The sequence below is a fragment of the Leuresthes tenuis genome, unplaced genomic scaffold, assembly GCF_036924035.1.
Source record: "Leuresthes tenuis unplaced genomic scaffold, fLeuTen1.0.hap1 SCAF_7, whole genome shotgun sequence".
Classification (NCBI taxonomy): domain Eukaryota; kingdom Metazoa; phylum Chordata; class Actinopteri; order Atheriniformes; family Atherinopsidae; genus Leuresthes; species Leuresthes tenuis.
This window is the reverse complement of record NW_027325361.1, coordinates 22,134,707-22,162,287: the sequence shown is the minus strand read 5'-3', so window position 1 is coordinate 22,162,287 and position 27,581 is coordinate 22,134,707. Positions and strand designations below refer to the sequence as shown.

The following is a 27,581-nucleotide window of genomic DNA, read 5'->3' as shown; positions in this document are numbered from 1 at the left end:
AAAACAGGCATAATTAACTGAGAGTGTTTCTTATGTTGTTGTTTTTTTATTCTTTACTGGAGACAACTTACTGGCCAACGCGCAGCTTGTACAAAAAAAGCGATTGTACTCTTTTTTCCTTCTGTTTTTTAAATTGATTCCTTTTATTTTGAAATGTTAGAGCAACTCGTCCAAGCCATTTCCGGTAAGCGCAGATCAGCTGATTTCAGTGTAAACAGTCGGCGGTGACAGTGTGTATGTATAGCGGAGACTCCGTATGATGCATATTTCGCTGTGGATCAGCGCCGAGTCGGCTGAAGACTATCATGGGAAGTGCGTGAACTTTTGAGTGACAGCGTCACGTGTCGGTCAACATGCGCCGCGTTGTTTGTGCTGCTGTCGAGCAGCTGGAAGCGGCTTAAAACATCACATGCAGCTTCACGGAGGGCCTGAGTGAGAGCAGCTCGAACTGAACGCTGGATCTTACCTCAACGGGCTGGAAAGTGAGTTTGTGTATAGTTCTTCATGGATTAGGCTATTTCTTCTGGACAGGGATGCCTCAAAAATCCACATCACATATTTACCATTCTGACAAAATTCTGCAATTCAAATCCTAGTTTTAAAGTAAAGGTACCGATTTTTTATTTGCTAAATGCTCTCAAAGTATTGAAAGAAAGAAATGCCTACATTCTTCAGAAAAGTGGATCCTGGGACTATTTTATAATATGTTCTGTAAGTAGTTCCTGTTCCCGGAGATGGAGCTACTTTAAAGTACTTTACATAGAGCTGAGCAGCTTAATCCACCCAACCTTGTGGCTAGAGCCCCCCTTTAAAGGGTCACAAGATAAACGTCCGGGGTTATGGGATGGTTGATGGGGCAGGAGAGCAAAATCCTGCGTCACAAATATATGTTCTGTTTCCGGAGTGTTCTAGAATAAGTGCTTCTAATCGAATTTCAGTCTCAAATTGTCATTTAATTGGAACCATCTGAGACGTTAATACCGAAGCTTTGCAGAGCTGCAACCCAAGCACACTTATAAGTGTTCCGAATAAGTAGTCTTAAACTCTACAAGTCTGTCATATTCATTATTCTGTGAAATCTTCTGAAAAACTATTACAATTAGTAAATTTATTGTTCTTAATTCACACTGAAATGCCGTTGAGTATACTTAGAAACAAATAGAAGTACACACGACAATTGCACATCAGTAAATGGGCTTCATTTGTGGTGTCAGTTCTAATAATTGAGATCATTGAAATCACAGTAGTTCTTGATTTATCCATTAAAAATGTAGTCTGAAATGTCCAAATAAATACATGTAACTTCCTAAAATAAGGCATGAAACATTTAAATTGCTTTAAAGAGACCTTGTGCTGAAAAATTAAACCAGACTGATATATTGCTGTATAATACATTAATTAGAAACTCAAATGAGAACCGTTTCATCTTGAAACAAAATTTGGCAAGTATGGTGATTACATAGCAGTGGTGCACCATGGGATATTTTTAAGGTGCTTTCTTGACACTCCTGTACACAATAGAGGGACAGGCTGAGGTGTCATGTGCTATCCAACCCAAGCTAAACCTGTTTCTGTGTCACTCCCTAGTTTTTCCTCTCACTGCCCTGCAATATTAAGAAATCACGGTGCCGGTATGGTAAAAAAAAAAAAAACTACTTTGTTTCTTCAGCTGCACTCAAGTAGGGTATAAACACTGGTTAAAAACTTAAAAGCTGGTACATTTTGGTACCTATTTGCCTGTAGCTAGGACAGAACAATCTTGCACCTTTAGTGACAAAAATGTAACTTGTAGGAGGCAGGGGAAACGCCTTCGTTAACGCCACAGACCAGATGCATATACAACCTATTGGTACATTTTATATTCACGATTCTTCCTGTGTGGGGTTGCAGAGAGCTAGAGCTTCTCCCAGCTGTTCGTTTGCTTTTCTATCGCAGGGCAGACACAGAGGAAAACAACCATGCTCACAGATAATTTAGAGTCACTAGTTAACCTAACATGTATGTTTTTGGTCTGTGGGAGGAAGCTGAAATACCAAGAGAAAACCCATGTGGGCACAACATGTTAACTACACGTGTAAGGCCAAGATTCAAACCAGGAACATTTTTGAAGTGAGGTGATAGTACCAACTGCTATTCTTCCATGCAGCCTCTGCCTACGGATAAGTCAAACAAAAAAATCATAATGAAAAGAACACAAGTAGTGCAATATAATTAAACTGTCAAAATGCCTACTAATGATTCTGCACAGCCTATTTTTAAAACTGGAGTGTTGCACTTTTATTAAGTATGAGTGTAGTCTGTAAGTATGAAGGCGTCAAAGTTTATGCACTGCCGATATGCTTCTGACTCGGCAATGGAGATGGTCACAGAGCTGAACTAGAGTGTTTGCATAAGAGCAAGACATCCCAACCAAACACACCGCTCTTCAGCTGATTCCTTGACACAGACTTGTTGTGTTTAGGTACACACTGATTGGGCGCTGAGCCCACAGAGCCTGTTGCTCTGTGTGAACTGCCCAAGGGGAACAACAGTGACTGAACAAGAAAGTCTTTTTTGCATATATAAGATGAGACCGCTCTGTGAAAGGGCTTCTGTTTCACTGTTTAAATCAACAAACTCACCCTACAAAAAATATCACTCTACCATTAAGATTTTAAAAAGACTAAGCTAATAGATTTTACATTATCTATTTGACAAAACTGTAGTTTATTAAAGGTATAATTATGTACCCTTTGTTGTCAGTGATTATTTTCTACCTTTAAAAGTCTAAATAAATGACCTTGAGGACTCTACAGAAATAGGACCTCTGTCTCTCTTTGTGCAGATGTCACGTTTCGGCATCTTCATGAGATGCTGTCTTGTCAGTGTAATTTATTGGTACTTCCTCACAGTCATATGACAAATTAAAACAAATGCCTTTTCGTTTTTCTTTTTCTGATGATGCATACCAATGATCTGATTTCAAACATCCCGTCTGTGTCATGTGCACATGTTTTTAGTTTCGTTACAGGGTAGAGGGGGGACTTGCTTTCTTGTGAGGCCGGTCTGGTGACCGTCATCTTTTGAAATAACTTGGATTTCTTCCCCTCTTCGACAGTTGCTTCCTCCTCACAGTCTAACAAAGCAAACTCTTGTGACCTTTTCCTCACGTGTCCTGACAGTTGAGAGATCATGACTTTGTTGTGCAATGTAAACACTTTAGGAGGGTTGGAGCAGTCATATGAAAGGTGCAGTCTGCTGATTTTACACATCAAGTGTAGTGTCCTTATCACAGAGTTATTAAAATGTGTTAAAACGTTTGTATGAATAACCCCTGTGACATCACACTGGTGTCATCAGCATTACTAATGCTTGCACTTAGAAGCATTAGAAACAGTAGTGACTGGGTTTTGATATGCGGAAAAATCACATTTAGATGGTGAGACTGGACAAAGATGGACAAACTCCCTTTAAAACAATCTCTTTGATTATTTTATGGTCTGCTCTGCAGGGCTCCATGGAGGAGCTGGAGCCAGAGGAGCAGTTCCTCCGATTCGCTCGGAATGGAGATCTGCCCGGGGTACAAAGGCTCCTCATGGCCAAGATTAGGGAAGAAACACAGATCAACATCAACTGCAAAGGTATTCCATTAACATATGGAATTATTATTAGTTACAATGTGTTGGTGTAATACATTGTATTATGGGCTGTTTTCTCAGGTAAAAGTAAGTCTAACCTGGGATGGACGCCTCTACACTTGGCTTGCTATTTTGGTCACAAAGACGTAGTGGAGGAATTGCTCAAGGTAGTGTTCCTTTTAATCAAAAGGTGGAGATTTTAAATGACTGCACGAGTAACATGTGTGTCATTACGCCCTGCAGGCAGGGGCAGATGTGAACTTGCCCAATAATATCGGAGATACGCCGCTTCACAAGGCTGCCTTCACAGGAAGAAAGGTATCTGTTCCCTTCTACTCCGTGCATCTGTTTGTTGATTGAAGGATTTTGTGCATGCATTTATTCATCCATTCATTCAATTCAATCAACCATTAAATCAATCAATCACGTATGATCAGGAGGTTGTCATGCTGCTGCTGCACTATGATGCATGTGCTACTGTCATCAATGGGACAGCACAGATTCCCAAAGATGTCACTCAAAATGCTGAGATCAGAAGCATGTTGGAAGGTGAGAGAGACTACTTGTCATCTAAGAGTTACCATGGCAACATGTTCTCAATCAATTCTCATGTTGACCGTTTTCACGTTTATTCATGCGAGTTGTTTACTTTGTGTTTATTCTCTCGTAAATCCCATCATGTGACTGATGCCAGCGGCTGAGAGAACAGAGGAGAGGAAACTGGAGGAGGAACTTTTAGAAGCTGCTCGTGAGGGAAACCTTTCTACACTAACTAAGCTGGTTAGTGGCAGATGTTGATACTTGCTGTAATACTCCCAAAGATGCAACGCTAAAGTTTGAGTTTTTCAAGAAAAATACTGCTTAGGAAATTGCTCCATTACAGCATTTCTCAAAAGAAGATGGGATGCTGTTAGAAATGTAAATGAAAACTGAATGCACTGATTTGTGAGAAATGCAAAAACACTTAAACTGCTTGAAATTTGCACAAAGATAAAAAACCTAAGTTTTATTAGGTTTTTTTTAACACACATTTTAAATTTAATGCCAACAATGTACCACAAAATCTGTGTTTGAGGACCGAAAGTTTTATCATTCCTGCATGATACAGGATTTTAGCTTCCTAGCTGTTCGGGACATCCTTTTTTGACACTTTTTGTTTTATGATGTGCTAAATGTTCATTGGATGGCAGGTCTGTGCCCAAGGGAGGAAAGTTTAGTCAGAATATGTAGAAAATGTGGAATTAATCCAAAAAAGAATTTTGAATAATCAGACCAGAGGTCAGTTTTCCTTTGTCCTGACCCAAACATCACAGCCACTCAGAACTATTTTTGTGAATAGACATTTTAACTAAGTTTCTGAGTCTTGAAATAAAGTTAATATGGCAAGCAGGGCTTTTGAATTGGGGTCAGGCCTTGTGTGAAAAACTGCGCTTACATGGGATGCACATTTTTCCAAATAATAAAACTGGTATATTTCTCACATTAGCATTATTTAACACTTGCACATGACAACAAAGAGGGAAATCTCACCCAGTCTTATCCCCCACACTAACCGTGCTAATACCAAAACTAACTTAGCATTCTAACACAACCCAACAGAACATGAACAAAACAGTAGTGAATAAAGCATGTAGCCTATTTCATATTCACAAGTCCATTGCAGCATTGTACATTTACAAAGATGCTTAGCAGCCACATATCACCTGGAATTCTACTTAATCCTCAAAGTCTTTGCAGTTGTTTGATGATGTGTTAAATTGTTTTACATTTGCCCACATTGCCATTTATAGACTAGTGAACCCCTTCCTATTGTAGCTTTTTAAATCCTCTTTTTATACCCAGTCATATTACAGGCGTGTTGCCAGTTCCAAAATGTTTTTACTCATTTATTTTGTGTCTAGTTTTTGCATTACATCTCATAAGTCAAGTGTTTCAAACATTTTTGCTGACATGATTAAAAGGGAGCAAAGAATTGATATGATTTATAAATTGTTGCATTCAGTTTTCTGTTATTTTGCTTTGTTTGTTGGTAGCATTATCACTATGAGCACATTAGCTTATTTGTGTATGCTGTGGCCGTTTTACTCCTAAGTATCAAAAGCCAGACAGAAGTCAAATTTTGCAGACAGTGCCAAAAGAGTCCAAAAGAGTCCACATACATGCGTAAACAGAAAAATGGCAGAAAGCCATGTTCCATCCCTTGGTGTGTGTGAGAAATCAAAGCGTAGCTTAGCTGAATAATAAATAAGTGCAGGACACTCAGGCCCAGACATCACATCTGTTTCTGTCCTGTGTGCTTGCTGTAGCTTAGCAGAAAGAAGCCTCCAGATATCAACTGCACAGATCTGCTGGGCAACACTCCGTTGCACTGTGCCGCCTATCGAGGCCAGAGGCAGTGTGCCCTGAAGCTGCTCAAGAGTGGAGCCAACCCCAGTTCAAAGAACAAGAACGGTGAGATGCATCAGCCAGAGCTGGCAGCCATGAATGAGAGGGAATGTTTACTGCTTCTCTTGTTAGTTAGCTAATCTCATCAAAAGGCCAAAACTAACAAAGAATTGACCCTCTCATAGATCATGCCTGTGAAGCCAAAAACCCTTAAAATTATTCAAATGTATCAGAGAAAACCACACTCACTGACTTTGTGATTCTATGTTTCCTTTTTTGATTAAAAGAAAACTGTCACTTAATAAGAAAAATATAGAATGTCACCATCCTCGCTTCTTTACAATCTCCATATTTTTCAGTTCATGAAAATGTTCCCTCAGGTTATTAATGACAGTTTCATTTTACAAGGTGCGCCTCAGACTCCGTACTGAGACAAAAATAGCAACTGCCTTGGTGTGCCATTTCATTCCTCCAGGGAAGTTTAAAACTGTAATTATCTTTGCTAAACCAGACTGTTTCTGTCACTCGAGTGGGATCATCAGTGCTAAAAATGTTTGTTGCTGCTGTCACAGACATTCTTGCATTGTTCAGTGAGACAGTACATCCATTCTGCTGTCCTAAAACTCCACTTGTTTTGTTCATTCATAACTCGCAGGCCAGACGGTGTTTGACCTGGCCAGTGATACAGCAATGAAGCAGTTTCTGGAAGCTAATGTTCATCGAGTAAGTGTTGAATAAGCACTCAGCCTCCTTAAGTTATTTTTGATTTGCTCTTTGATTTGTTTTGTTCCTTCTTTATGTTGCTCATCTGTGTGCCCTGCAGGGTTTGACCCGCCATGTCAAGAAGTATGAAGGGCTCCTTTGGAAGGTAAAGTCTGGGGGTTATTTTCTTTAGTGGTTGAGATTCGTGAAAGAAAGTTATTCTCAACAGTTTGATAGCTCATATTTTGTCTCGAGAGACCGACTGCTACAGAAATGTCAATGCATTATATTTAGGGATTTCCTTCTTACCAGGCTGTAGCACTCGCTATAGAGCCCCAAAGCAAAATAGCCTAAAACTCTGAAATACTCTATCACACCTGACCTGAAAATTGTATCGAAAGGTTATGATAATCTAGTGAGATTATTAGATATATTGTTGCTGAGAGAACTGAAAGCACAGTTTGCAGCTTTCATTATTTCACTTTTGTATTTGGTTTAATTTAGAAAACGGAATGCAGCAGCCGCTGCTGTATGAATGAATGAAATTAGATTAGAATAGAGCCTTGTTACATTAAAAGATGGGTCATCAGTTCTGAATGAAAAGCTGCTCAGTGGAACAGGTTGAAAATTAATTCCTGGATTTCCCTCATGCGATAACTGGAAGTTCTACATGCCTGTGCTGTTTTTTTGGCCAGAGGAAAGTATGCCAAACAGAGACTCTTACAGGTTGAGCCAGCAGACTTCCTCCTTGCTCCACAAGGGAACAAAAGAAAGTAATCACATGGTTCATGGGCTTTATTTGGACTCAATGGATAGAATGGCGTAGATAAGAATAAAAAAATATCTTGCGGGATTTATTTAGCTCACAGTAAAACCTTGTCCAGTGATTGTGTATAGTAGATAATGTGCATCAGATGATGAATGCTGAAATAGTACAACATAGATTCCCAGAAAAATTAGGAAGTAAGAAGGAAATTAATTCCACTGACGTCTCAGACTAACTCAGCAGTACTTAGAAAATACGATGTTCTTGAAGATTTTCTAGATTAAATGGTGAGTTTTTACAAGCAAGGATGAGTCGTGACTCACTTTGTGCCAGACTCAGGCAAGGAATTATTAGTCAGAAAAGAAAATACATCCCAATGCAAAATTGCAGAAAACTCCAGTTCCTTCAACATCTACAGTGCATAAAACTGTGAAAAAATTCAGGGAGTCTGAGGGAATCAGGACATCAAGGCCAAGGAACTGGTGGACATTCAAGCCCTCAGGCGTTACTGCATGAAGACCTATCATCCTGCCAGGATCAGTATAGCCACATGAGCTTATGAGTATCTTAGAAAATCACTGTGACATAACACAGTCCACAGCTGCATTAAGAAATGTTACCTGAAACTGAGGCCATATATAAACTCTATGCAGAAACTCCGTTAAGTTCTCTGGACATGAGCACTCGGATCGTCAGGTGAGTCCACGTTTCACCCGCTTTTTTGGTGAAAAAATTCCATCTGTTTATAAGAGGCAGTGGTGTGAAAGACTGGTCAAGGTTAATCTCCTATTGAAAATGTAACGTGCATCATGAAGAGGAAAATTAGTCGACGTTGATGACCACAGACTGTTGGACAGATGGACTCTTGTATTCAACAAGAATGGACACAGATTCCACTTGTAAAACTGCAACACTTAGTATTCTCACTTCACAAACTATTGAAAAGTGTAATTAAAGGAAGAGAGGTGGAACACAATGGTAAACGTGTCTCTTGCTGGTAATAAATTCTAGATTTGTGTATTGTTTCTAAAAGTAAAAGAGTCTTCCAGTGAAGACAATGGAAATTATTTTGTTTGTTTTTGTGTGTGATTCATAAAGAACCTATTTTCAAATTCACACTAATTTCACACAGTCTAGCACAGTGCTGAAACAACAAACAGAAAAAAGTAAATTAACGAGCTCAAGAGAGAGAAGAAAACTGAAGAACCACATTTTAATTATTCTGCAGGTAATTAGTGAACCTGACAAGGACAGGTAATCCTAAAATATTCATTAAAGCAGCTTCAGGGACATAAAGCAGATTGTTAATCTATCTCGGTAACAAGCTAAATGACAATATTAATGGATTATATCCATCCCTCATTGTTTCACAGGGTGGCGTGTCTTCGTTACTGTCAGCAAAGCCCTCTTGTTCTTTTTCAGCTATTTATACATATGCACACCATGTTTGTTTGATTCTACAGCTTAAAGTGAGCCCAGTTGTCGCCTGCGTGTTTATGTGGGTGCTACTCAGCAGCCAGAATAAATTATGGCAACTTCTGAACAGAAATCAAACAAAACAAGCTCAGATGTCGCTCACCCCTTTAGTCTGCAGTTATTCTGCAAGCACTTGTCCTTTTTAACATCTGCAGCTGATTTTGAAATGTAACAAATGTTGTAAATTGTAGTAATTGTGTCTTCCCTAATTTAATTGACATGTTTTCTCTGTTGTCTGTAATCTGTCTGTCTCTCAGACATTATTGAAATTAGACGAATGAATTCATAAACATTACTAAAATCCGATTGCTTATTCTTCTCTTTATGTGCCGCCCCACAGAGTTCCAGGTTTTTTGGCTGGCGCTCCTACTGGGTCGTCCTTCAGGATGGGGTTTTATCCTGGTACTCAAAACAGTAGGTGCATCTCTAACCTCTCACCTTGTCTGTGCGCCCTGAATTGGGCTCATGAAAAGATCTCAGCATCAGATCGAGACATCCTGGAGGAGACAGATGAATCAGTTAAAAATAGGAGTTTCTGTCCTCATTGAAAATCTGTCAAGTATTGAGATCCAATGAAAAAGGCATCATCACCCCCCCACCCCACCCCCCCCCCCCCCTCTCTCTCTCTCTCTCTGTGCTACACAGGTCAGATGCAGCTGCCAATGTAAGGAGGCAAGGCTGCAAGTCCCTCACAAATGCTCACTGCTCGGTAGGCCAGCTGTTAAGAATTGCACTTTGTTGGGTCTTTTGGCCATGTGTTGAATCTACCTTTGTATGACTCTTACACAGGGGAATGTTTCTGCTCTTGCTATTTCTAGATACGAAACAAAGATAATTGCTTTTTTACCCTCAAGTGCTTCGATGACAGCGTGCATCACTTCAAAGTATCACCTAAAATTGAACCAGAGGCTACGAGGAAAGTAAGTCTAACTCTCCTCTAGCTGTAATAAGAATCAAGATAACTGGACATGGCATAATAATTTCCAGTTGTACGAAGCCCATAACAGGATGTCTCTTTTTTGGTAAATATGCTCAGTACCTTCTTGTGTGAGTAACTCCGTGTTTCAGAGCAGTTCCAGAAGCAAAAAATGGCCACATTAATTTGTCTTGTGTATACATTTATTAAAACAAAGTGCTATTATTTTCCTTAGCTGCCTTTTCATTCAGTGTAACTAGCTGTTTGCAGTAAAATCCGTTTGCATGCCTAATGCCAACACAACTTAGATATTTGAAAGAGCTCCACTCAGCACGTGTGGCTCAGATTTGTGCCCTTTTAGTGTTGGAGCAGCCTATACTTTTAGCTTCAGTCTCTCTGCAAAGCCAGCAACATATTGGTTCTCGTTCATAAAACTGTCATCCCTAAAGTGCAGCCAATAGATTCAAACCTTTTCCCGACTGTGTTACTGACCAGACTGCAAAACTAATTGCATCCACTGATCCAACACTACTGGGTCTTGGGAGAAGCTGAGATCAGCTTGCCCTCGAAAGAAAAAAAAAACACATTTTCTTAAAGACATCTCTGAAGCTAAAACGAAGGGCCGTGCTCTGAAAAGTACTTACAGATCACTCATTCCTTGCAGTGCGATAACTTAAGCTTTAAAAATCCTCTCCATCTCCCATGGGCACACCCTGCCAAGAGAATCCCACCAATCCTGCCTTTCACTCATTATGACGTGTAAGTGAGAAGTTTGTTGAAAAGTTTGAGACTCGTGGGTAAAACAAATTCCTTCCGTCTTTTTGAGCTTTTGGGTGACGCTTAAAGTTATGATACATTATTTTTATTGAATAAAATATGGAAAAGCATGCCATAGGACCTTTAATCTCAAACACTCTTTTAAGGATTCTTCACTTATTTTCTGTTCTTCTTTCTTCTTTCCAGTAAAGGCTGTGCATAAAACCCAGATTTAGCCTTCAAGTCTTAGGATTTAAGCTTTAAAACTATGTTTTTTGGTACCTCATACGGTATATAATATCCTAAAAAAAATCAGAGATTCTCTGAATTTTGGGACAACGTTCCTCTCCCAAAGGTTCAGCAACTGGTCTCCTCAGGTCCCAGATGTTATGACTGTAGGTAAAAGAAAAGGGGATTCTGCACAGTGGTAAAAATGCTTTTTAGAGATGTGTCATTGGCATCAAATCCAAGATTAGCGCCTATTTATCATGAAATCGTCAAATGGCAAACTTTCCTGTTCCTGTTTCCTGTTCTTTATTAAGAGAGAGACATTGGTTTATAAGATTTTTGCAAATAGTTGCTTTTTGTTTTATTTATATTTTCACAGCGTCCAAACTTCTTTTAAATTGGGATTGTGACAGTATTCACCGTAAGCTAAAAATCACATCTAAATACTCAGCCTCTGTTTTTCCAAGTTTTGTGCCAAGCATCAGCTCCTCACAGATGGCCATCTGCTAAATTCCCAGTATTAGCGGTAAAGCTTACAATCACTGGGTGACCCGTAACCCTTGGTAGGCTTCTGGAAGTTGGTCAATGAGAGGAAAATTCAGCTTTAGGGAAGCCTTAAAGGAACAGATGCCAGTGGATAAACTGAAATGCCATAAACAAACAAGGACATCACATGATTGTTTAGGGTTTTTGCTGACCTTGAGTCATGTAAAGCTACTGCAGTGGAGCAATCGTATGCATGATTCAGAACATTGATAGCAGCTGTTCTGGAAGCAATTAGTCTGGCTTTGTCCAAAGATAACAAAATGCTACCCTTTAGTTATACTTAAAAGTATATTCACAATATAAATTGTGTAATTGTAATTTTTTTTTTTAGAAATACAGTTTAGCTTAGCATAAAGAAACTTGAGCATTCAAATTTGGTCTTGATTAACAATATATATACAGTTCAGTGAGTCCACTGATGAACTTCAGAGGTGGTGGTGGTTTATAGAGAGCCAATGTGCTTCCTCCAGTCTTCAGTCTTTGTGCAAACAGATCTCTGCCTCTGGTTTCACCCCGAGCATACATGACTCTCTCGACTTTCTTGTTAATTGTCTCTACCATAATATTTCAAAATCACAAAATGAACAAAATGGCATGATTTTGATATTATTTTCTGACATATGTCATATTGTTTCTAGGCGTGGCTTGACGCACTGGAGGAGCATTCGGCTTTCAGCACACACTATTGCTCCCAAGAGCAGGGCAGCGAGGAAGAGGAAGAAGAGGAAGTGATGTCGCTTGGGGAGCTAACAGAGTCACTACAGGTGTGTGTAAACAAAAACAAAATCCTAAATTAGCATATGGGCCTGCGGCAAATGCAATATTGCAATGATGATATGATTTGCAATATATGTACAAAAACATCAATGAATGGTGTTAATCCTAAATACAATAAGAGGGATGCAATCCACATTTGGACTTGGTCATACTGTTTATTTATAATATATTATATTTATTTTTATATTTAATATAAATATATATATAAGAACATATATATATATGTTTTGTGCAGTTTTAGAACAATGATCTATGGTCTTCTTTGGATCTGCTCTCTCTCACCTTACGCTGCTTTTGCTCATCTGCATGTTTCTCACATATCTTTGAATTACTAGGCAGCGGAGGTCAGCCAGAAGAAGCTAGAAAAGGAGGTGGCAGCTTTCCTGTCCATGCTGAAAAATGATGGGCTGTTAGAACGTAAAGCCTGTTCTTCTTTTTCTGTCATCTAAGTTTGTTCTTTTTCTTCTTTCTGCCATATCCTATACAGATGGGTGGTAAATTAAAGGGGAAACAAACATAGACGTTGTCTGTGTTGTCAATCGTGTTCTTTCATAGGAAGGAGCTTTAGTGTACCTAATTGTTCATTTTATAAGCTTCTAGCACTCTGCTGGAGAGGATGGTCTAACCTGCCAGATTTAAATCACACGGAGGTGTTAAACTGGCTTAAGATATGGTGACCGCAATGGCCTTAGTATATAATTCACATAATTTTCATACTCGTCAAACTGTTCAAATTTAGTGGCCTCTCATGTCAGTGTAATGCTGGAAGAGGCCACTTCCATGAGGAGAAAAGTGATTAATCACAGGCTAAAGGTGGATGTACTGCGCAGTGCACCTATATCCAAACATCTCCACTTTTTGTGTTCCCCGCTCTTTTATTTAGATTTTTCCTTTGATTTTGCACCAATCAGCATGTAAAAAGAGAAGCTAAATTGCTGTGAATCATTCAGGAATGGAAATGAAAGTTGAAATTAAACCATATGATTACAAATACTAGCATCATCAAAAATAATTATTTTTGATGAATGTCTGAAATACTATTAAGACTACCATCCATTACAGGAGTGCTGTTTATTGCTCTCTCGGAGAGAATGTGGGAGGGACTTCACATTTGCCAAATTTCACCTTCCTGCCTTGCAGCTGTTTTGTGACTTTTTCGTATCGTCACAAGTTTGTGTGTGATCCTCTCAGGATTTCCGTTGGCCATACTGCAGAAAATGCAAGAAATCAGTGAGCTGTCCAGCGATACCACCTCCACTCTCAGTGTGTGTCTCAGCCTCTTCTCCAGGCAGGAAGGGGTAAGTGTCATGGACTGACTCGTGTGTACGATTCATTGTGGCTTCGATGTGCCAGGTTTAGTCCCTTCTGCAAGTAATAAACAGCATTTCAGCTTTTAGAAACTGAAGCATATTTTCATGTAAGTTCAACATCTGCAGGTTGTGGCTAAGACATTGTTTTGGTGAAGAAATTATGTGTTTGTCTTTAAGGCCTCTGTAGAGACTATGATAAGTGAGGAGGACAATATGTTCTTTGGGATTTGTATGGACTACCACTTGATAAAATGTAGAAGATTAGACTATGAATACTTTAATCAAAAGGGCCCTTGTTATTTTTTTACCCTTTTCTTAAGATTTAGATGTAAGAACTAGATATGCTTTGTGATGATGTATTGAACCTGTTCTCACCTTATGAAATTAGCTCGATGGAAGGCAGTGAGTAAAAGCTATGAGATGGATTTTATTGTGTGTGATTCAATAGGTTTGATTATAATGGATGGATATCGTGTATAGAAAACATCCCCCTACACACAAAAGAAGGAAATGAAATAGGTAGAGGTCATAGAGCACAGCCTTGGACATCAGTTGTGTTACAAATTCTTGTTTTTATATACAAGAAACTCTTGAAGACCCAGCTCTTTAGAGAGCATCTCCTATCCTAGCACTTACTTGTATGTCCCTACCCCCTGTACTGCGCTTTCTCTTTCTGTACTTCCCTCTATACCTGCACTCTATAGTCTGACTAGTGGTTTCCTCCTACGTAGCTTATTGTTAGCTTTGATGTTAGCTGTAATGTTATATCCTCATTTGTAAGTGGCTTTGGATAAAAGCGTCTGCCAAATGCATAAACATAAACATTTGACTAAAAACATTTGAATATGTTGGTTCATGTTCGTCGCAGGATTGTCGTCTAGCAGCTCCTACACCACGCCTAAGACAATCCAAACTCTTTTCATGTGTCGTTCCACGATGGTGGAATTACTTACCGAGCGCTACCAGAACAGGGGCGTCCCTGTCTATCTTCAAGAAACTCTTGAAAACCCAGCTCTTCAGAGAGCACCTCCTATCCTAGCACTTACCTTGTACTTCCCTACCCCCTCTATCTCTGCACTTTATCTTTCTGTACTTTCTGCTCTGTCACCTCTGACAGAGTCTGACTAGTGGGTTCCTTCTATGCAGTTTATTGTTAGCTTTTTATATAGCTTGTTATATCTTCATTTGTAAGTCGCTTTGGATAGAAGCGTCTGCTAAATGCATAAACATAAACATCATGTCATTCAGATATTTGGTCAGGTGAGGAGGTGCCTTTGGTACAGTATGGCTCATTGATGTGTGTAAAGTTATGAATGGCTTGCACACTTCAACTTCATATTAATTCAGCTGATAGTATCATTCAGTAGTACTACAGTGAGAAGCATTGTTGAGACACTTTATAACAATGGCCTTGAGCCCAGTAACAGTAAGACTCAGCTGTTGCCTGCAGACAGTCAGTGCTCAGTACTCAACTGAATGACATTTGTAATCCCCTCTCGCAGCATATTTGAAATGTTACATACTTTGAAAATAGATATTTTGACTGTAAATCTTTCAGTAATATTGAATGTGAAAGTTAGCAATTGGACTATATTCTACAGCTCAGAAGCAGCTATGTTAGGCTGTACTATGGATATTCTGCTGCTTTGAGCTAATATGCTCACGGTCACAATGCTAACAAGCAAGTTTAGAATGTAAGAAATTTTGTTAGCATGTGTTAGCATGTCATAACCACATACAGTATCATTTAGCTTCAAAGAAATACCTTTTTGTTGATATACCATTTACAAACAAACGTTCCATAACCCATTTCACACATCATTCTACTTCCCCTGCTGCTCTTTGTATGTCACTTATTTCCCAATCCCCTTCACTACAGGAAACAATGCTTTACAATCCCTGAGCTTAAAGCTAAAGTAGATGCTTATAATAGCATTTTTGACAGATTGGGTTAGGGGTTTGTAAAGTAGGCAATAAGGCAATAAATGACATTAAGGAAAGTTGGCATTAAGGCAGTAAAGTTGGCATGTTTGCATCTTTCAGTGAATGAAGTAAAGTTTCCCTTCAGTCCTATATTGCAAGGCTGCCCCAGACAGTTATTTTCTAAGTACAGATGAGATGGAGCATATTTTTTACTCATACTAAGTCACGCCAATCTCCAGGACTGACTGTGAGAAATATATTTGCAACATTGCAAAAAATTGCCACATAGGCACAGAGCTCGTAATTGGGTACCCAGCACATTACAAACAATGTTATAAAATCTCTGGCAGTAGACAAGATTGTGTTGTCCCAAATTCACATGACATACACTCATATTTCCCATCACCAATACTCAATTTTGCTTTCACAGTACAAGTAAGTTAGCTGTGTGCAAAAGTGCTTTAGTGTAAACAAGAGTGCTCATACATTTTTCTCTTGAAACATACTGAAAAATACTGAAATGGACTGTTACATAAAGACATTCAACAGGGAACGGTAGAGTTTAGTTACTTAACAATCTTAAGTAAAAAAAGATTAAATGTGTTTTAAACAAGAGATACATGTGAAATACAACATATAACAATGAATGCTTATCTAATTTCTCTCATAATCTTTCTCAGTTTGGCCCCTGTAAAGTTGGCTGTAGAAGTTTTGCACAGAAGATTTTACCTTTTTTTGCTCACAGTTGAAGATAATTCGCTGTACTTTACAGATTTTATTCTAAAGAACATTAGAATTGGCCACTGCTAACACCTGTTTGATCGTTAAAACTAGTGTGTATTACAGTCATGCTGCTGCTGTGATAAATGCACACTTGAGCTGTTGGATATGTAAACCCAAGCGTGTTCACCTTAACATGGTAAAGCACACATATATTCCTTTTATGCATGACATTCTGTCTGTTTTCTGCTAAACACAAGCATGAACAAAACTTACAAATTCCAAAGCCTAATTTATTAAAAACCACTTGATATTGGATCGGGGAAAAAATCCCTGTGTGTGTGTGTGTATAAACTGCCTTATTCCCTCCTTAATCTTTAAAATAAGGCAGTTCCATCTGGAATCTTTAGAGGAGATGGTGCTGCTGAACAAGCAGAGGCTGCCAGAAACCATTTGTATGTTCTGGGTTTACCAGCTAGTCCAGTGCTTTCAGTGTTTACACCTGTGCCGGGCCTCCATCGCTCAGCTGTGCGGTGGCAGAGTGCACAATAAAAGCCTCACAGGATCTCCAAGCTCACCATGAATAGGCTTGATATCAATAGGAGGAATTAAAAAATGTACTGTAATGTGCAATTTGCAGATGATGGCTTACAGCTTGAATGAAGCAGCCAGGCCTGTGCTCATTACCTCCTGCAAAGGAATGATACTGACTCACATCCATCTCCTGCAGCTCTGTATTTCTGCACCACCTCTTCATCAGTCAACTGCCAGAATTTCCTCTGGGAAGTTTATCACAGAGAAGTGATGGCAAGTGATCTGCATTCTGTCATTATAATGTGCTTACACCCCTCTATGTCCTCTTGCTCTTGTCATGTGGCTGATAATCTGTCATCATTAATTTAGTTATCTTCAGCTGATTTAAAACACACTGTCCCACCTCTCAGTGGCAGCAGTGAAATAGGATTGTTTTGGAAAGGTGCAGCTCCAAATTAAGCTCTTAATATCAACGCTAATATTTTGTATAAAAGGGAGGTTTAGTTACTGGTTAATTCAGAATCCATTACCCGTCATTTGATCCCCCGCTCCTCCGCAGGAATCATGTTCTCCGATGGGCCATTTGAGACCACAACGTCAAGGTAGCTGTCCTCCATTACAGAGAAACATGGCTCATCCCTTTCAGTTCCATCTCAGTCTGCTTCTGTGGCTCAGATAATGAGGGGACAGAGCAGAGGGGAGGACCAGTCAGTCAACATGCTGTTTATTTGCAAACCTGCTGCCACCACAGCCGGTCTGATAGTCATGCACATTTTGTCCTGTTTCAAATGAGAGGTGGAATAAAATTTTGGTCGCCATGAGAACACTTGCACATCTTCAGTTCCTGGTCACTGAATGCACAGGATAGAATTCATGTTGGTTTGTCTTTCTGTGAGTGATTAATCTGTTCTCTTTTGTCTGCATGTGTGTGTGTGTGTGTGTGTGTGTGTGTTTGTTTGTGTGTGGTGAGCTCAGGTGCGCAGCGTGAAATTGGAGCAGGAGGTAGAGAAGAATAAGATCCTCTCTGAAGCGCTACAGACTCTGGCCACGGAGCACCACGAACTTGAGCAATCCGTCGTCAAAGGATCTTCACCGCGGAGTGCCCTCAGCGAGGATGAGTTCCACGACGCTGTGTCTGGTGAGTTGACAAGTTATCAAACACACTTCTGACGTGAAGTAGATTCTGTGACAAGCTCCCATTCATGCTCGTTGCTCTCTGATTCACCTGAAGGACACTGGAATACTTTTTCCTGCCAGTGAATGCCTTTGGTATGTTTTCTTCTCCTCGAGCCTCAAGTGTTGCCTGGTTGTGTGAATAGTTTTGCGTCTGCCTGATGATTGAGTTTTTTTTTTTTTCAAAAGTGGCTACAAAACCAAAATTGTTGCAATTGTTGGCACTTGTGATAGGTTTTACTTTGTTAAAATATTCTACCTAATTCATGCAAATGTCATGATACCTTATGTGACCGGTTTTATATTTGGAAGTGAGCATGGATGCATCACAGTTGAGTACAATTAACCACGAATGAAGATCTGCATGGGAGGTTTGCATTTTTGAAGCGCACAAACGTTTTCAGTACTAATAAAGCAGAGAGAGATAAAGTAGATTAATTTTATTTGATATTACTTGTATTTTATTTATAATCGTAGGATTCCTTTCCATCCACCTGTTTTCATGTTGTCTTCCACCATTTGCGATCCCTTCTTCTGCTTTAGTTTAATGGCATGTCTTTTTAAATTTGATGTGTTTAACTTTTTTATTGTTTACCATCTGAATTTTGCTTAACATCTTTTTACATTGATGACATAGATTTAGTTGCTTAGACAATATCAGCAGCCCTGGTGTGGGCACATTTTGCGTATTAAGCCAAATGAACAAGAAGAGCCCAATAACTTCAAGCAGCTAATTTGTAGGATCGACAGTGAAACTTGGCACTCAAAGGGGCTAAAACAGTTATAGGCTGGTTCTGTGCTGATAATGTGAAGAAAAATGTGGCGTGAGCTGCTAAACATAATGAACAATTCTCAATAAAGTTATTAAACAATGGAGTGTCTTCAGTCAGAGGCTTCTTCAGCTGCGCTGCAATAAGAACCTATGCAGGGAGTCATTCCTGTAAGGAATAACATTACATGACTCGTTATAATGACTATTTTTTTTTTTCTTCACCATCTTATTTATTCATTTTTGTTTATTTTATTTCAAATCATCTATCATTCACTATAACGCAACAATATATTTTCCCATTGGGAATTCATAAGGTATTATTCCATTTGATTTAAAAACGAATACTATCATAAAATGAACCAGAAAAAAAGCACTTTTGATTAATGGGTTGTAATTGTATACTTCAGTACTGCCATTAGATTTGAACTTATACCAATACATGGCAGATGGAGGTAACAAAATCTGGGAAACATTGACAATATGGGTGCATATTTTTATTTTATTTTATCTAACAAAAAAGAAATACATAATCAGCATAAACAATCTACCCAAGAGAAAAATACTATAAAAGATTTGTCAAGAGTGGGACATTTTTATGCAGCAAATTTATTTCGGAAACAAACTCAATAACTCACAAAGACATCAAGTTCATTTTGAAATTTGTGTAATGACATGTCTTGTTCACAAAAAATCCTGAAATGTTGGATTCTAAAGACAAATTTATCACTCTTTAAATTGGGGTGGCCATGGCTCAGCTGGAGGAGCAGGTTGTCCAGTAATCAGAACACTGCCATTGGTGCTCGAGTGTGGATTTGAAATACAATTAAGAGATTAACTAGGGTTTAAAACTACAATATAAATATAATATAAATGCATACCATTTCAATCAAAATCATATAACATATGAAAAAAGATACACGAAGATGTTGTAAGCCGTTAATAAAATTACAAGCTGTTGACACTGGCTTTGTGTTGTCAGACTGTAAGAATTGTCTTCATTGTTTACGATTGTCTTTTAATATAAACAGTTAGACTTAATGCCATCTAACAGTGCATGTTATGAACGTTAAAAACCATCTTGTGGACACACTGTAATGTCTCCGTGTGTTTGTCTGTCAGAATCAGGCTCAGAGGTCTCACTGAGTGGCTTTGAGACGGTGGCCAGCCATTCCTTTGAGGAGGACGAGGAGGAGGACGAAGGCTCTGTCATGCTAAGCAGCCCGTGCAGCAGCCCCACCACCAGCATGTTGCAAGAGGATCACCATGGAGACAGGGATGAGACTCAACCCAATGGGATTACAAAGCATAGGTTAGCAGTGCAGTATGCCCCCCACAGTTTCCTAAATTGGTCCCTCATTCCCTGTGCCTTTTATATCTGGTTTAAAGATGTACAAACGCAGTAAAGTGCCTGTTTTCCCAATCTGTTATTGTTGCTTACATTTCACAAACTGATCTGAGAGCTCTGTTTTTCAGTCTTCTTTTTTTTTTCCTGCCCTCCGTCTGGTCTTTCCACTTGGTTATGTTAATAATTTAGGGTGAGGGCCAGTCTGGTAAAGGCACTGGAAAGGGTTGCATTGACGGTGCTGAGTTCAGTGTCAACACTTTTAAATATTGATAAGGTCACAGTCTAATTCACCAATCAGTTAGCAGTGTGATCCCGTTTGCTGATCCCTAAGTGGCTCGAGAGTCTGGCTCTTATGAGTTAGATGTATTTTAAATGTAATCATTATTTGAATCTCTCAGTTTTACATCGCTTGTATAATGTAATAAAATCACAAACTTTTAAGTGGATTATATGAACTCTGGCCTGAAAAAGCTTCTTAAACCTGTTTTGTCCCCATGTCTTCAGATGCTGGTGCATTTGTCTGGGTTTTGTTTCACTCTGTCACACAAGTTATTGCTAGTTTTAGCTTGAAATGACAGCCTGACTTTTGGAGCACTAGCACAAAGTAAATGCGTTAGACGCACCTTATAGAGGCCGTATGATTGTGTGTTTCAGGACAAGCTTACCTGCGCCAATGTTTTCAAGAAATGACTTCAGCATTTGGAGTATTCTGAGGAACTGCATTGGAATGGTAAATATCCTGTTCAAATTCTGTTTTCATTAGTCGCATCATTCAAGGGGTTGCCTGTCCACTTCTACAAATTTTTATCCATTTGCTGGAATGATTACATTTGGACAGAAAGTCACTGTGTACTGATATGATGGTCCTCAAACTTTTACTCTGGATTGCTTAATGGTTCCTTTCAAGATAATCATATTGGACACACCTTAAATTTTCTTCTACCATTACGGGAAATTTGATCTTGTCCAATATTTTTTGATTTACAAATCCTAGCAAAATGAATGTCTGTTGTCAACCTTTGATCTATTTTATGTTGAGAGTAGATTAGTTCTTTCATTCTAAAAAGACTGTAAGCTGCTATTATCAATATTTTTACACTATATTATCAATGTTGCAATTGAAAAATGTACAAAACACCATCAGAATGTGAAAAAAGAAAATTGTGGGAGAGTAAAGCCTTTATGGAATTACTCAAATTACAGAGACATAGATAGCTACAACCTGATGAATATAGTCGAGCATTTAGCAACTAAGTTGGAGTTGCAATAGAATGATAAAAGAGGTAGAAATGACTTAATAGACTATATTTATCTAGAAACACAAAATCAGATAAGTGCTAACTCGTCCATAATTGCTCAATTTGCAAACTTGCCTCCTTTTGATAGTAAGTTGTCTGTATCAGCTTCAATAGTGTGAGTGTTTTTCAGTGTTGTGTTCATAAATTGTCATTACTGCAGGTTTTAAATTGTGAATATATATATATATATATATATATAACCTGCTGAATGTCAGCATATTAGCATTGTTTCTGTGAGTCATGAGTTGCCATGCTAGCATTAGCATTTAGCTCAGTATACTCCTGTGGCCACGTACCGCTTCATAGAGCCAGTGGGATAGACTCAACAACATTTTTTCCTGAAAAAACTACACTGTACACTGTACGTCTGTACAGTGTTGGGTTTTTGTGTTTTCAAATTAGGAAAGATAATCCAGACAAGGAATGTGAAAAACCTAATAATCCTATTAATCTTGTGCTTGAAGATTATATTTTCTGAAGCTATTCTTATGCTACAAGAGGGGTCAAAGTATATAGAGCTTTTCTATAAAGCAACGTGTATATAAGTGCATATTCCTCCAAAAATGCCTTGAGCATTTTCATCAGTCAGCATGCATATTTCAATTTGATGGGACTGCTGTGTGAAAAGACTGTTTTCCTCCTTGTAATGAAACATTGTCCCTCATTGCCCCCTCTCATGTTTCTTTCAGGAGCTCTCCAAGATTACAATGCCTGTGATTTTCAATGAGCCGCTCAGCTTTTTGCAGCGTCTCACAGAGTACATGGAGCATACGTACCTCATCCACCAGGCCAATGCATCCTCAGATTCAATTGAGAGGATGAAGGTAAGATCCTGGAAACGTCATATTTAAATGACTTAAAAAAGCTTTGCTTTGTAGCTTTCTTTGTTTGATTTGGCACGTGTTTGTCTACTGCTGGCAGTGTGTAGCTGCTTTTGCTGTGTCCGCTGTGGCCTCCCAGTGGGAGCGGACAGGGAAACCCTTCAATCCTCTGCTTGGAGAAACCTATGAACTGGTCAGGTGAGTGGGATAACGCATTGTTCAAGACTGATTTGGCAACACTTTTTGTTGAGGTTGGACTTTGTCAAAGCTTTGGAAAATATCACAGCCTAATTTGCTGATGTTTGCCTGAAACAAAAAGTTGGAATGGTTTGGAAAATACAAAAACAATTAAAGATTGTTAGGTTTCTCACAACTATTTTTGTAATGTGTTGCTAAAATGCAAAACTAGATGTATATTGACAAATGGAATAAAAATGTTATAACATGAAATATCTCCACACTTTATCAAATCTGTTTGCATTTAGATGGAAGTAAATGTAAAAAATATATATATATTTTTATATCCACATTTTCCTTACCATCCTTATTTTTCCAAACTTTGCCAGAAAACTATACACTGTACATTAGCTTACCAAACACACAGTGTGCAGTGGCCCATTCTCAAATGCCCCTACTCTTTTCCCAGAGAGGATCTGGGGTTCAGGCTAATATCGGAGCAGGTGAGCCACCACCCTCCAGTCAGCGCCTTCCATGCTGAGGGCCTGAAAGAAGACTTTGTGTTTCACGGATCCATCTACCCTAAACTTAAGTTCTGGGGAAAGAGCGTGGAAGCTGAGCCAAAAGGTGTCATCACGCTGGAGCTGCCCAAGTAAGAGCTTTGAGACAAAGAAAAAAACTAATCGTAATACAGCAGCAAATTACAATTTGAGCAACTTGTTAGCTATTTAAAGAACTATATCATAGGTTTATCTTTTGGTTCTTGTTTTGGTCAGAGCTGCTGCTGCAGTCATTATTTTGTTTATGACTGATTTGTAGCCGTTGTCTTGCATCACCACCGAACCTTCTTGCACATTCTGCCCGAGTGATTGTTCGTTTTTTTTTCTGCAGGCACAATGAAGCCTATACATGGACAAATCCTACATGTTGTGTTCACAACATCATTGTGGGTCAGCTGTGGATTGAGCAGTACGGAAATGTGGAAGTGATTAACCACAGGTAATAGGACAAAACAATCCACAGTTTGTACATAAGCTTGACTGTATGTTTTGACCGCTATCACATGGATGACTGAGAATGCATGAATTAAAAAAAAAATCAAGAAATAAAGGGAAATATAATACATATTCTTATATATCCATGTATGGTTTCATGATCAAATGGAAAATGGCTTCTTGTCTTTAAGCACTGAATGGTTTAATAATCATTAGGCCATTTCACATTAAAATCCAAGTCACAAACATCAAAGTCAGACGGTATGTTGCATAATTCATCATTGTTTTGTAGTGAGCCAAACAGTCTTCAATACTAAATACAAAGCACTGTCAACACCTCTCATGGGACGTTTCCTGATGTTATTTCCCTTGGTGAGGTGAAGCCGCATCATCCATGGCAAGTAATTTATTATTACTTACCTACGATGAATAAATATAGAAAAACAGAAAAAAAACATGGGAGTTTTATTGTGGATGGAGTCATGACAGACTGACAACGCATCCCACTAAAACAGCTTCCTGTGTGAGATGAAGGGATTTTCAACAACATATTCCGTTCCACATATTTCTTAGTTCATCATGACTCCATAAATGCGGTGATTAAAAAAGAAAGGAGTGATAACGTGGGTTGGATTTCTTTGATTTACTTTTATCTATATCTTTAGGTTTCACATAGTTGATTTAAACAAATCAACCAAAAAAATAAAAAATAAATTGGCAAGGCTGACACAGCTGATGAATGCATTTAGAGGAAGTTAGACTGTCGGGCTGGAAAATGGCCATGGAGAAAAGGGAAGATTTGCATGATTCACCCGTCAGTCAGCAAACAGTGAAATGTGATATGGTGTTTTTTTTCCCTCTTTTTACGCAGAACTGGTGAAAAGTGCTGTTTGAATTTCAAACCGTGTGGACTTTTTGGAAAAGAACTGCACAAAGTTGAAGGTTACATTCTTGATAAAAGGTATGGCGTGATCAGAGAGTATTTGTCTTTTCAGGGACATTGCTCTCCTCTTGAATGCTGATTGAAAGTGTGAAATGAGAAAAGAAAAATCTGCCATTTCATTTTAGAATTAAACTTTTAGAGTTCGCCCCACACATACTGGAATATTCATCACACTGAATACATTTTGCATATCGGAACATACTCTGTGATGACATGTGTACCAGGAAAATAAATTGTCTCAGTATTAGATGGAATGACAATCAGTGTTAAACTGCTTATTCATCTGCCTGATGGTTTCCAAATCATATTCCCCACATTGGTGACATTTCAAAACAAATATGATTCAACAAGCTGCTGAAAGCAATTAAAGCTTCATTTGGAAATCAGGAGCCATGAAGTATTAATATAGTCTTGTTATCACACAAATAAACCAACATCACAAGTCAAACAAAACAAGCCTCTAGTGACGCTTTTTCTCCTTGGCAGAGGAACAATTGACACAGTTTCAAAGTTATTACAGCAATGAACAGCTCTGTAGGGATATGTGCACTGGTGCAAAATGAAAGCAAAAAAACAGAAAGAATACGCTGCAGGAACACAGATGGTGCAGATGGTGCAGTCATTGAGAGAGAGCCAGCGGCACAACTGAAGTGCTTATCCACGAGAGCGGGAGAAAGGAAAGAAAGGAAAAATATGCATCGCAAAATATGCACACACACCAGGAGATGGCCAGGGACAGAGCACACAAAACGACTCTTGGAGAAGTTCTGCAGAAACAAAAGTTTTCACCAGCTTTTCTTCAACTGTCCAGAAATGCCCCCACACATGAAAGCGCTTGCATGGGGCTTTGAAGCTTTGTCAGTAGAAAGGTTTTCATGTATGGAGGCTCAAAACTCACTGAAATCCTCACTAGTATTAGTGCCTGAGGACATTTGTCTGTGTTTGGCAGCAAAAAGAAGTTGTGCGCGCTCTATGGGAAGTGGACCGAGTGCTTGCACGTTGTTGACCCGGCTGGTTTTGAAGCCCACAAGAAAAATGACAAGAAAGGGGCAGAGGAGAAGAAAGCCAGCAAAGCGGTATGAATTACTCAACAGCAGAGTCCTACTGGTTTAAAGTTGATCCATCATGTGAATAATGTCATTTAATTTTTTATTGATTTATTTAAATGAGTTGATAAACTGATTTGAGAAAATGATCCAGTCTTTACCAACATCCGCACTTTGCATCACGCTGAGAGCTCGGTTGTTGATGCAGTGAGTCTGATGCTTGTTCAGGGTTGCAGTGGGGATCAGGAGGAGGTTCCCTCACAGTCTGCAGACACTGTGGAGGTGATTCCTGGCAGCCAGCTGCTGTGGAGAATTGCACCCAGACCAGCCAACTCTACCCAGGTCCAACTGATTCCTGCACAGTCAAGTCTTAACTAGCCTGAAGATAATTGGCTTTTTAACACATAAAGTCATTCTTTTGAAATAACAGATGTACAGCTTCACGTCCTTTGCGATGCAGCTGAACGATCTACGTAAGGAGATGGAGGGAGTCATTCCCCAGACAGACTGCAGGCTCAGACCGGACATACGAGCTATGGAGAACGGCGACATCGGTATGGCTTGTTAGTAAATCAATTGAGCTGAATGCCCTCACTGTGATCTGAAACACAGATGTGTTGTGTTCGAAATAGACCTCGCCAGTGAGGAGAAGAAGAGGCTCGAAGAGAAACAGAGAGCTGCTCGTAAAAACCGCTCCAAGTCTGACGAGGAGTGGAAGACGAAGTGAGTGTTCCCCTCTTATAAAATCACTCGTCAGTCTTCCGTGTGGTCAGGTGATGCATGTAAAGATGAGCCGATTTGGAGTAAATTAATTTTGTAATATTTATTTCTTATCTTAGCTAGTTTCTGTCTTTAATGCTGCGGTTTACTTACCTTTGTCTGTACTGTTTCACATATGCTCAGGCTTAACTCCATTTTATCTCCACTTGTCATTTATCTCTGCTGCATCTTCACTTTGGTTCTAAGGAGTCCTCCCCTGGGCCCGAGGTTAGAGCTGCTTGCTGTTTGACTGATGCGCCTGATATGTTTGATGTGATCATGTCACCCTCCATGTTTCCAAAAACTTCTTACCTGCATCTTATCCGTAACCGTGTCACATTTTGTATTCGACTACAATCGAGTTGCTGATGAGAGAAACGCTGTATGAAGGAGATGGTCTGCTCTTCCTTCCGTTAGCATTACAGCTCCACTCACAGGCACTAAATGCAATTACTCAGACACCACAGTTGTCCTCCCTCCAAATCCTTCCTACTGCTTTTAGTTGTTTTTCATGTTAGTCCTTGGCAAATAACCAGATCTTCCAACACCACTAAGATTGTCCATATGTTTGAGAGGAAGCATGCCTGCCCTTCGTTCCCATCTTTGTCTGATCTGTTTGAGTTTGTTTTCTCTCTCCATCGGTCTCTCCGAATGCTGACGTGTCTCCACTGTGTTCTCAGGTGGTTTCAACAGGGGCAGAACCCCCACACCCGCTCCCAGGACTGGCTCTTCTCTGGTGGATACTGGGGCAGGACATACAGCCAGCTGCCAGACATTTATTAATGCAGATTTCCTGCACAGAGAAACCACCACCTGTACCATAAAGAGCAGCATTAACTGTTTGATTTGATTTTGTTGTTTTTTTTCCTTTTTCTTTTTTTTAATGGAATAACAACAGCGATTACGATCATGAACAGAAATGTCTATAAACAGTGAGGCCTTATTCTGCTTTATGACAAAGAAGCTGTGCAAAAAAGAAGTCATTAATCAGTAGCTGTTTGACGATACTCTGAAATGTAGCTTCGTATTTCCACTGGGACCGGTTCATTTCTTTTGAATGACTTTTTAGCACAATGGACCAGGTTTTATGGTTTGTAGTGTGCATCTGTCTTCTTTTAAATGTTTGTAATTGTATATCTGTACATACATTTTCCACATCTTCCACAGTCAGTGACCTCATCATGTTATTCACTATTCTTCTCTTGTGTTTTGCCTTGTAAAGTAAAAACTGCTTACAAAAACAAAATGTATATTTTCTGTATCAATAACACTCATATAAAATGATTTTAAGAGCTACCTGATACTAGCCTTTATTTATATATTTTTGTTCATCATAGTGTCCCCGTTATCCTCCAGACGTCATGAAGCACACAGAAAAATAGACCACTGTAAAGTGGTTTGATCATCTATTTATCTGATAATTAAAAATGTGTATATTGTACAAACACACAAAAAAAGTTGGGGCCTATGAGGTCAAATAAAAGAAATTGTCATTATTTAAGTTATTTGCCTCCAAATGGAACATTGAAAGTATTTTATTGCTAATTTGAATAAACTGTTTCAATGTATTCTTCTGTTCTCACTGCATATGTCACA

General features: G+C 39.1%; 1 protein-coding gene across 4 annotated transcripts; it reads left to right on the top strand.

The window, feature by feature from the left end:
- The first annotated feature begins 193 nt into the window (after positions 1 to 193).
- osbpl1a (oxysterol binding protein-like 1A) lies at positions 194 to 27,286 on the top strand. Of its 4 annotated transcripts, none has more exons than XM_072389914.1 (29): positions 194 to 482; positions 3,491 to 3,620; positions 3,699 to 3,784; positions 3,861 to 3,935; positions 4,118 to 4,166; positions 4,312 to 4,397; positions 5,924 to 6,068; positions 6,658 to 6,725; positions 6,826 to 6,870; positions 9,287 to 9,360; positions 9,592 to 9,655; positions 9,765 to 9,866; positions 12,031 to 12,156; positions 12,505 to 12,586; positions 13,361 to 13,467; positions 17,632 to 17,794; positions 19,721 to 19,910; positions 20,601 to 20,676; positions 21,934 to 22,068; positions 22,166 to 22,263; positions 22,712 to 22,894; positions 23,134 to 23,241; positions 24,109 to 24,198; positions 25,130 to 25,256; positions 25,455 to 25,568; positions 25,657 to 25,780; positions 25,859 to 25,949; positions 26,193 to 26,213; positions 26,666 to 27,286. In XM_072389914.1, the coding sequence occupies exons 2-29, from the start codon at positions 3,497 to 3,499 to the stop codon at positions 26,766 to 26,768; spliced, it is 2,856 nt and encodes a 951-aa protein (XP_072246015.1). In that variant the 5' UTR covers positions 194 to 482; positions 3,491 to 3,496; the 3' UTR covers positions 26,769 to 27,286. The 4 variants fall into 4 exon arrangements, with proteins under 4 accessions (XP_072246015.1, XP_072246013.1, XP_072246014.1 ...); XM_072389912.1 differs by having other exon boundaries at positions 4,055 to 4,166; XM_072389913.1 differs by lacking the exon at positions 26,193 to 26,213 and having other exon boundaries at positions 4,055 to 4,166.
- Positions 27,287 to 27,581: the final 295 nt, after the last annotated feature.

Bases quoted from the DNA above. Each gene is read 5' to 3' on its own strand.
- osbpl1a (XM_072389912.1), top strand. From the start codon at position 3,497: ATGGAGGAGCTGGAGCCAGAGGAGCAGTTCCTCCGATTCGCTCGGAAT. The intron at 20,677-21,933 runs GTAAATATCCTG...TGTTTCTTTCAG, and splicing joins TGAGGAACTGCATTGGAATG to GAGCTCTCCAAGATTACAAT. The intron at 23,242-24,108 runs GTAATAGGACAA...CTTTTTACGCAG, and splicing joins GTGGAAGTGATTAACCACAG to AACTGGTGAAAAGTGCTGTT.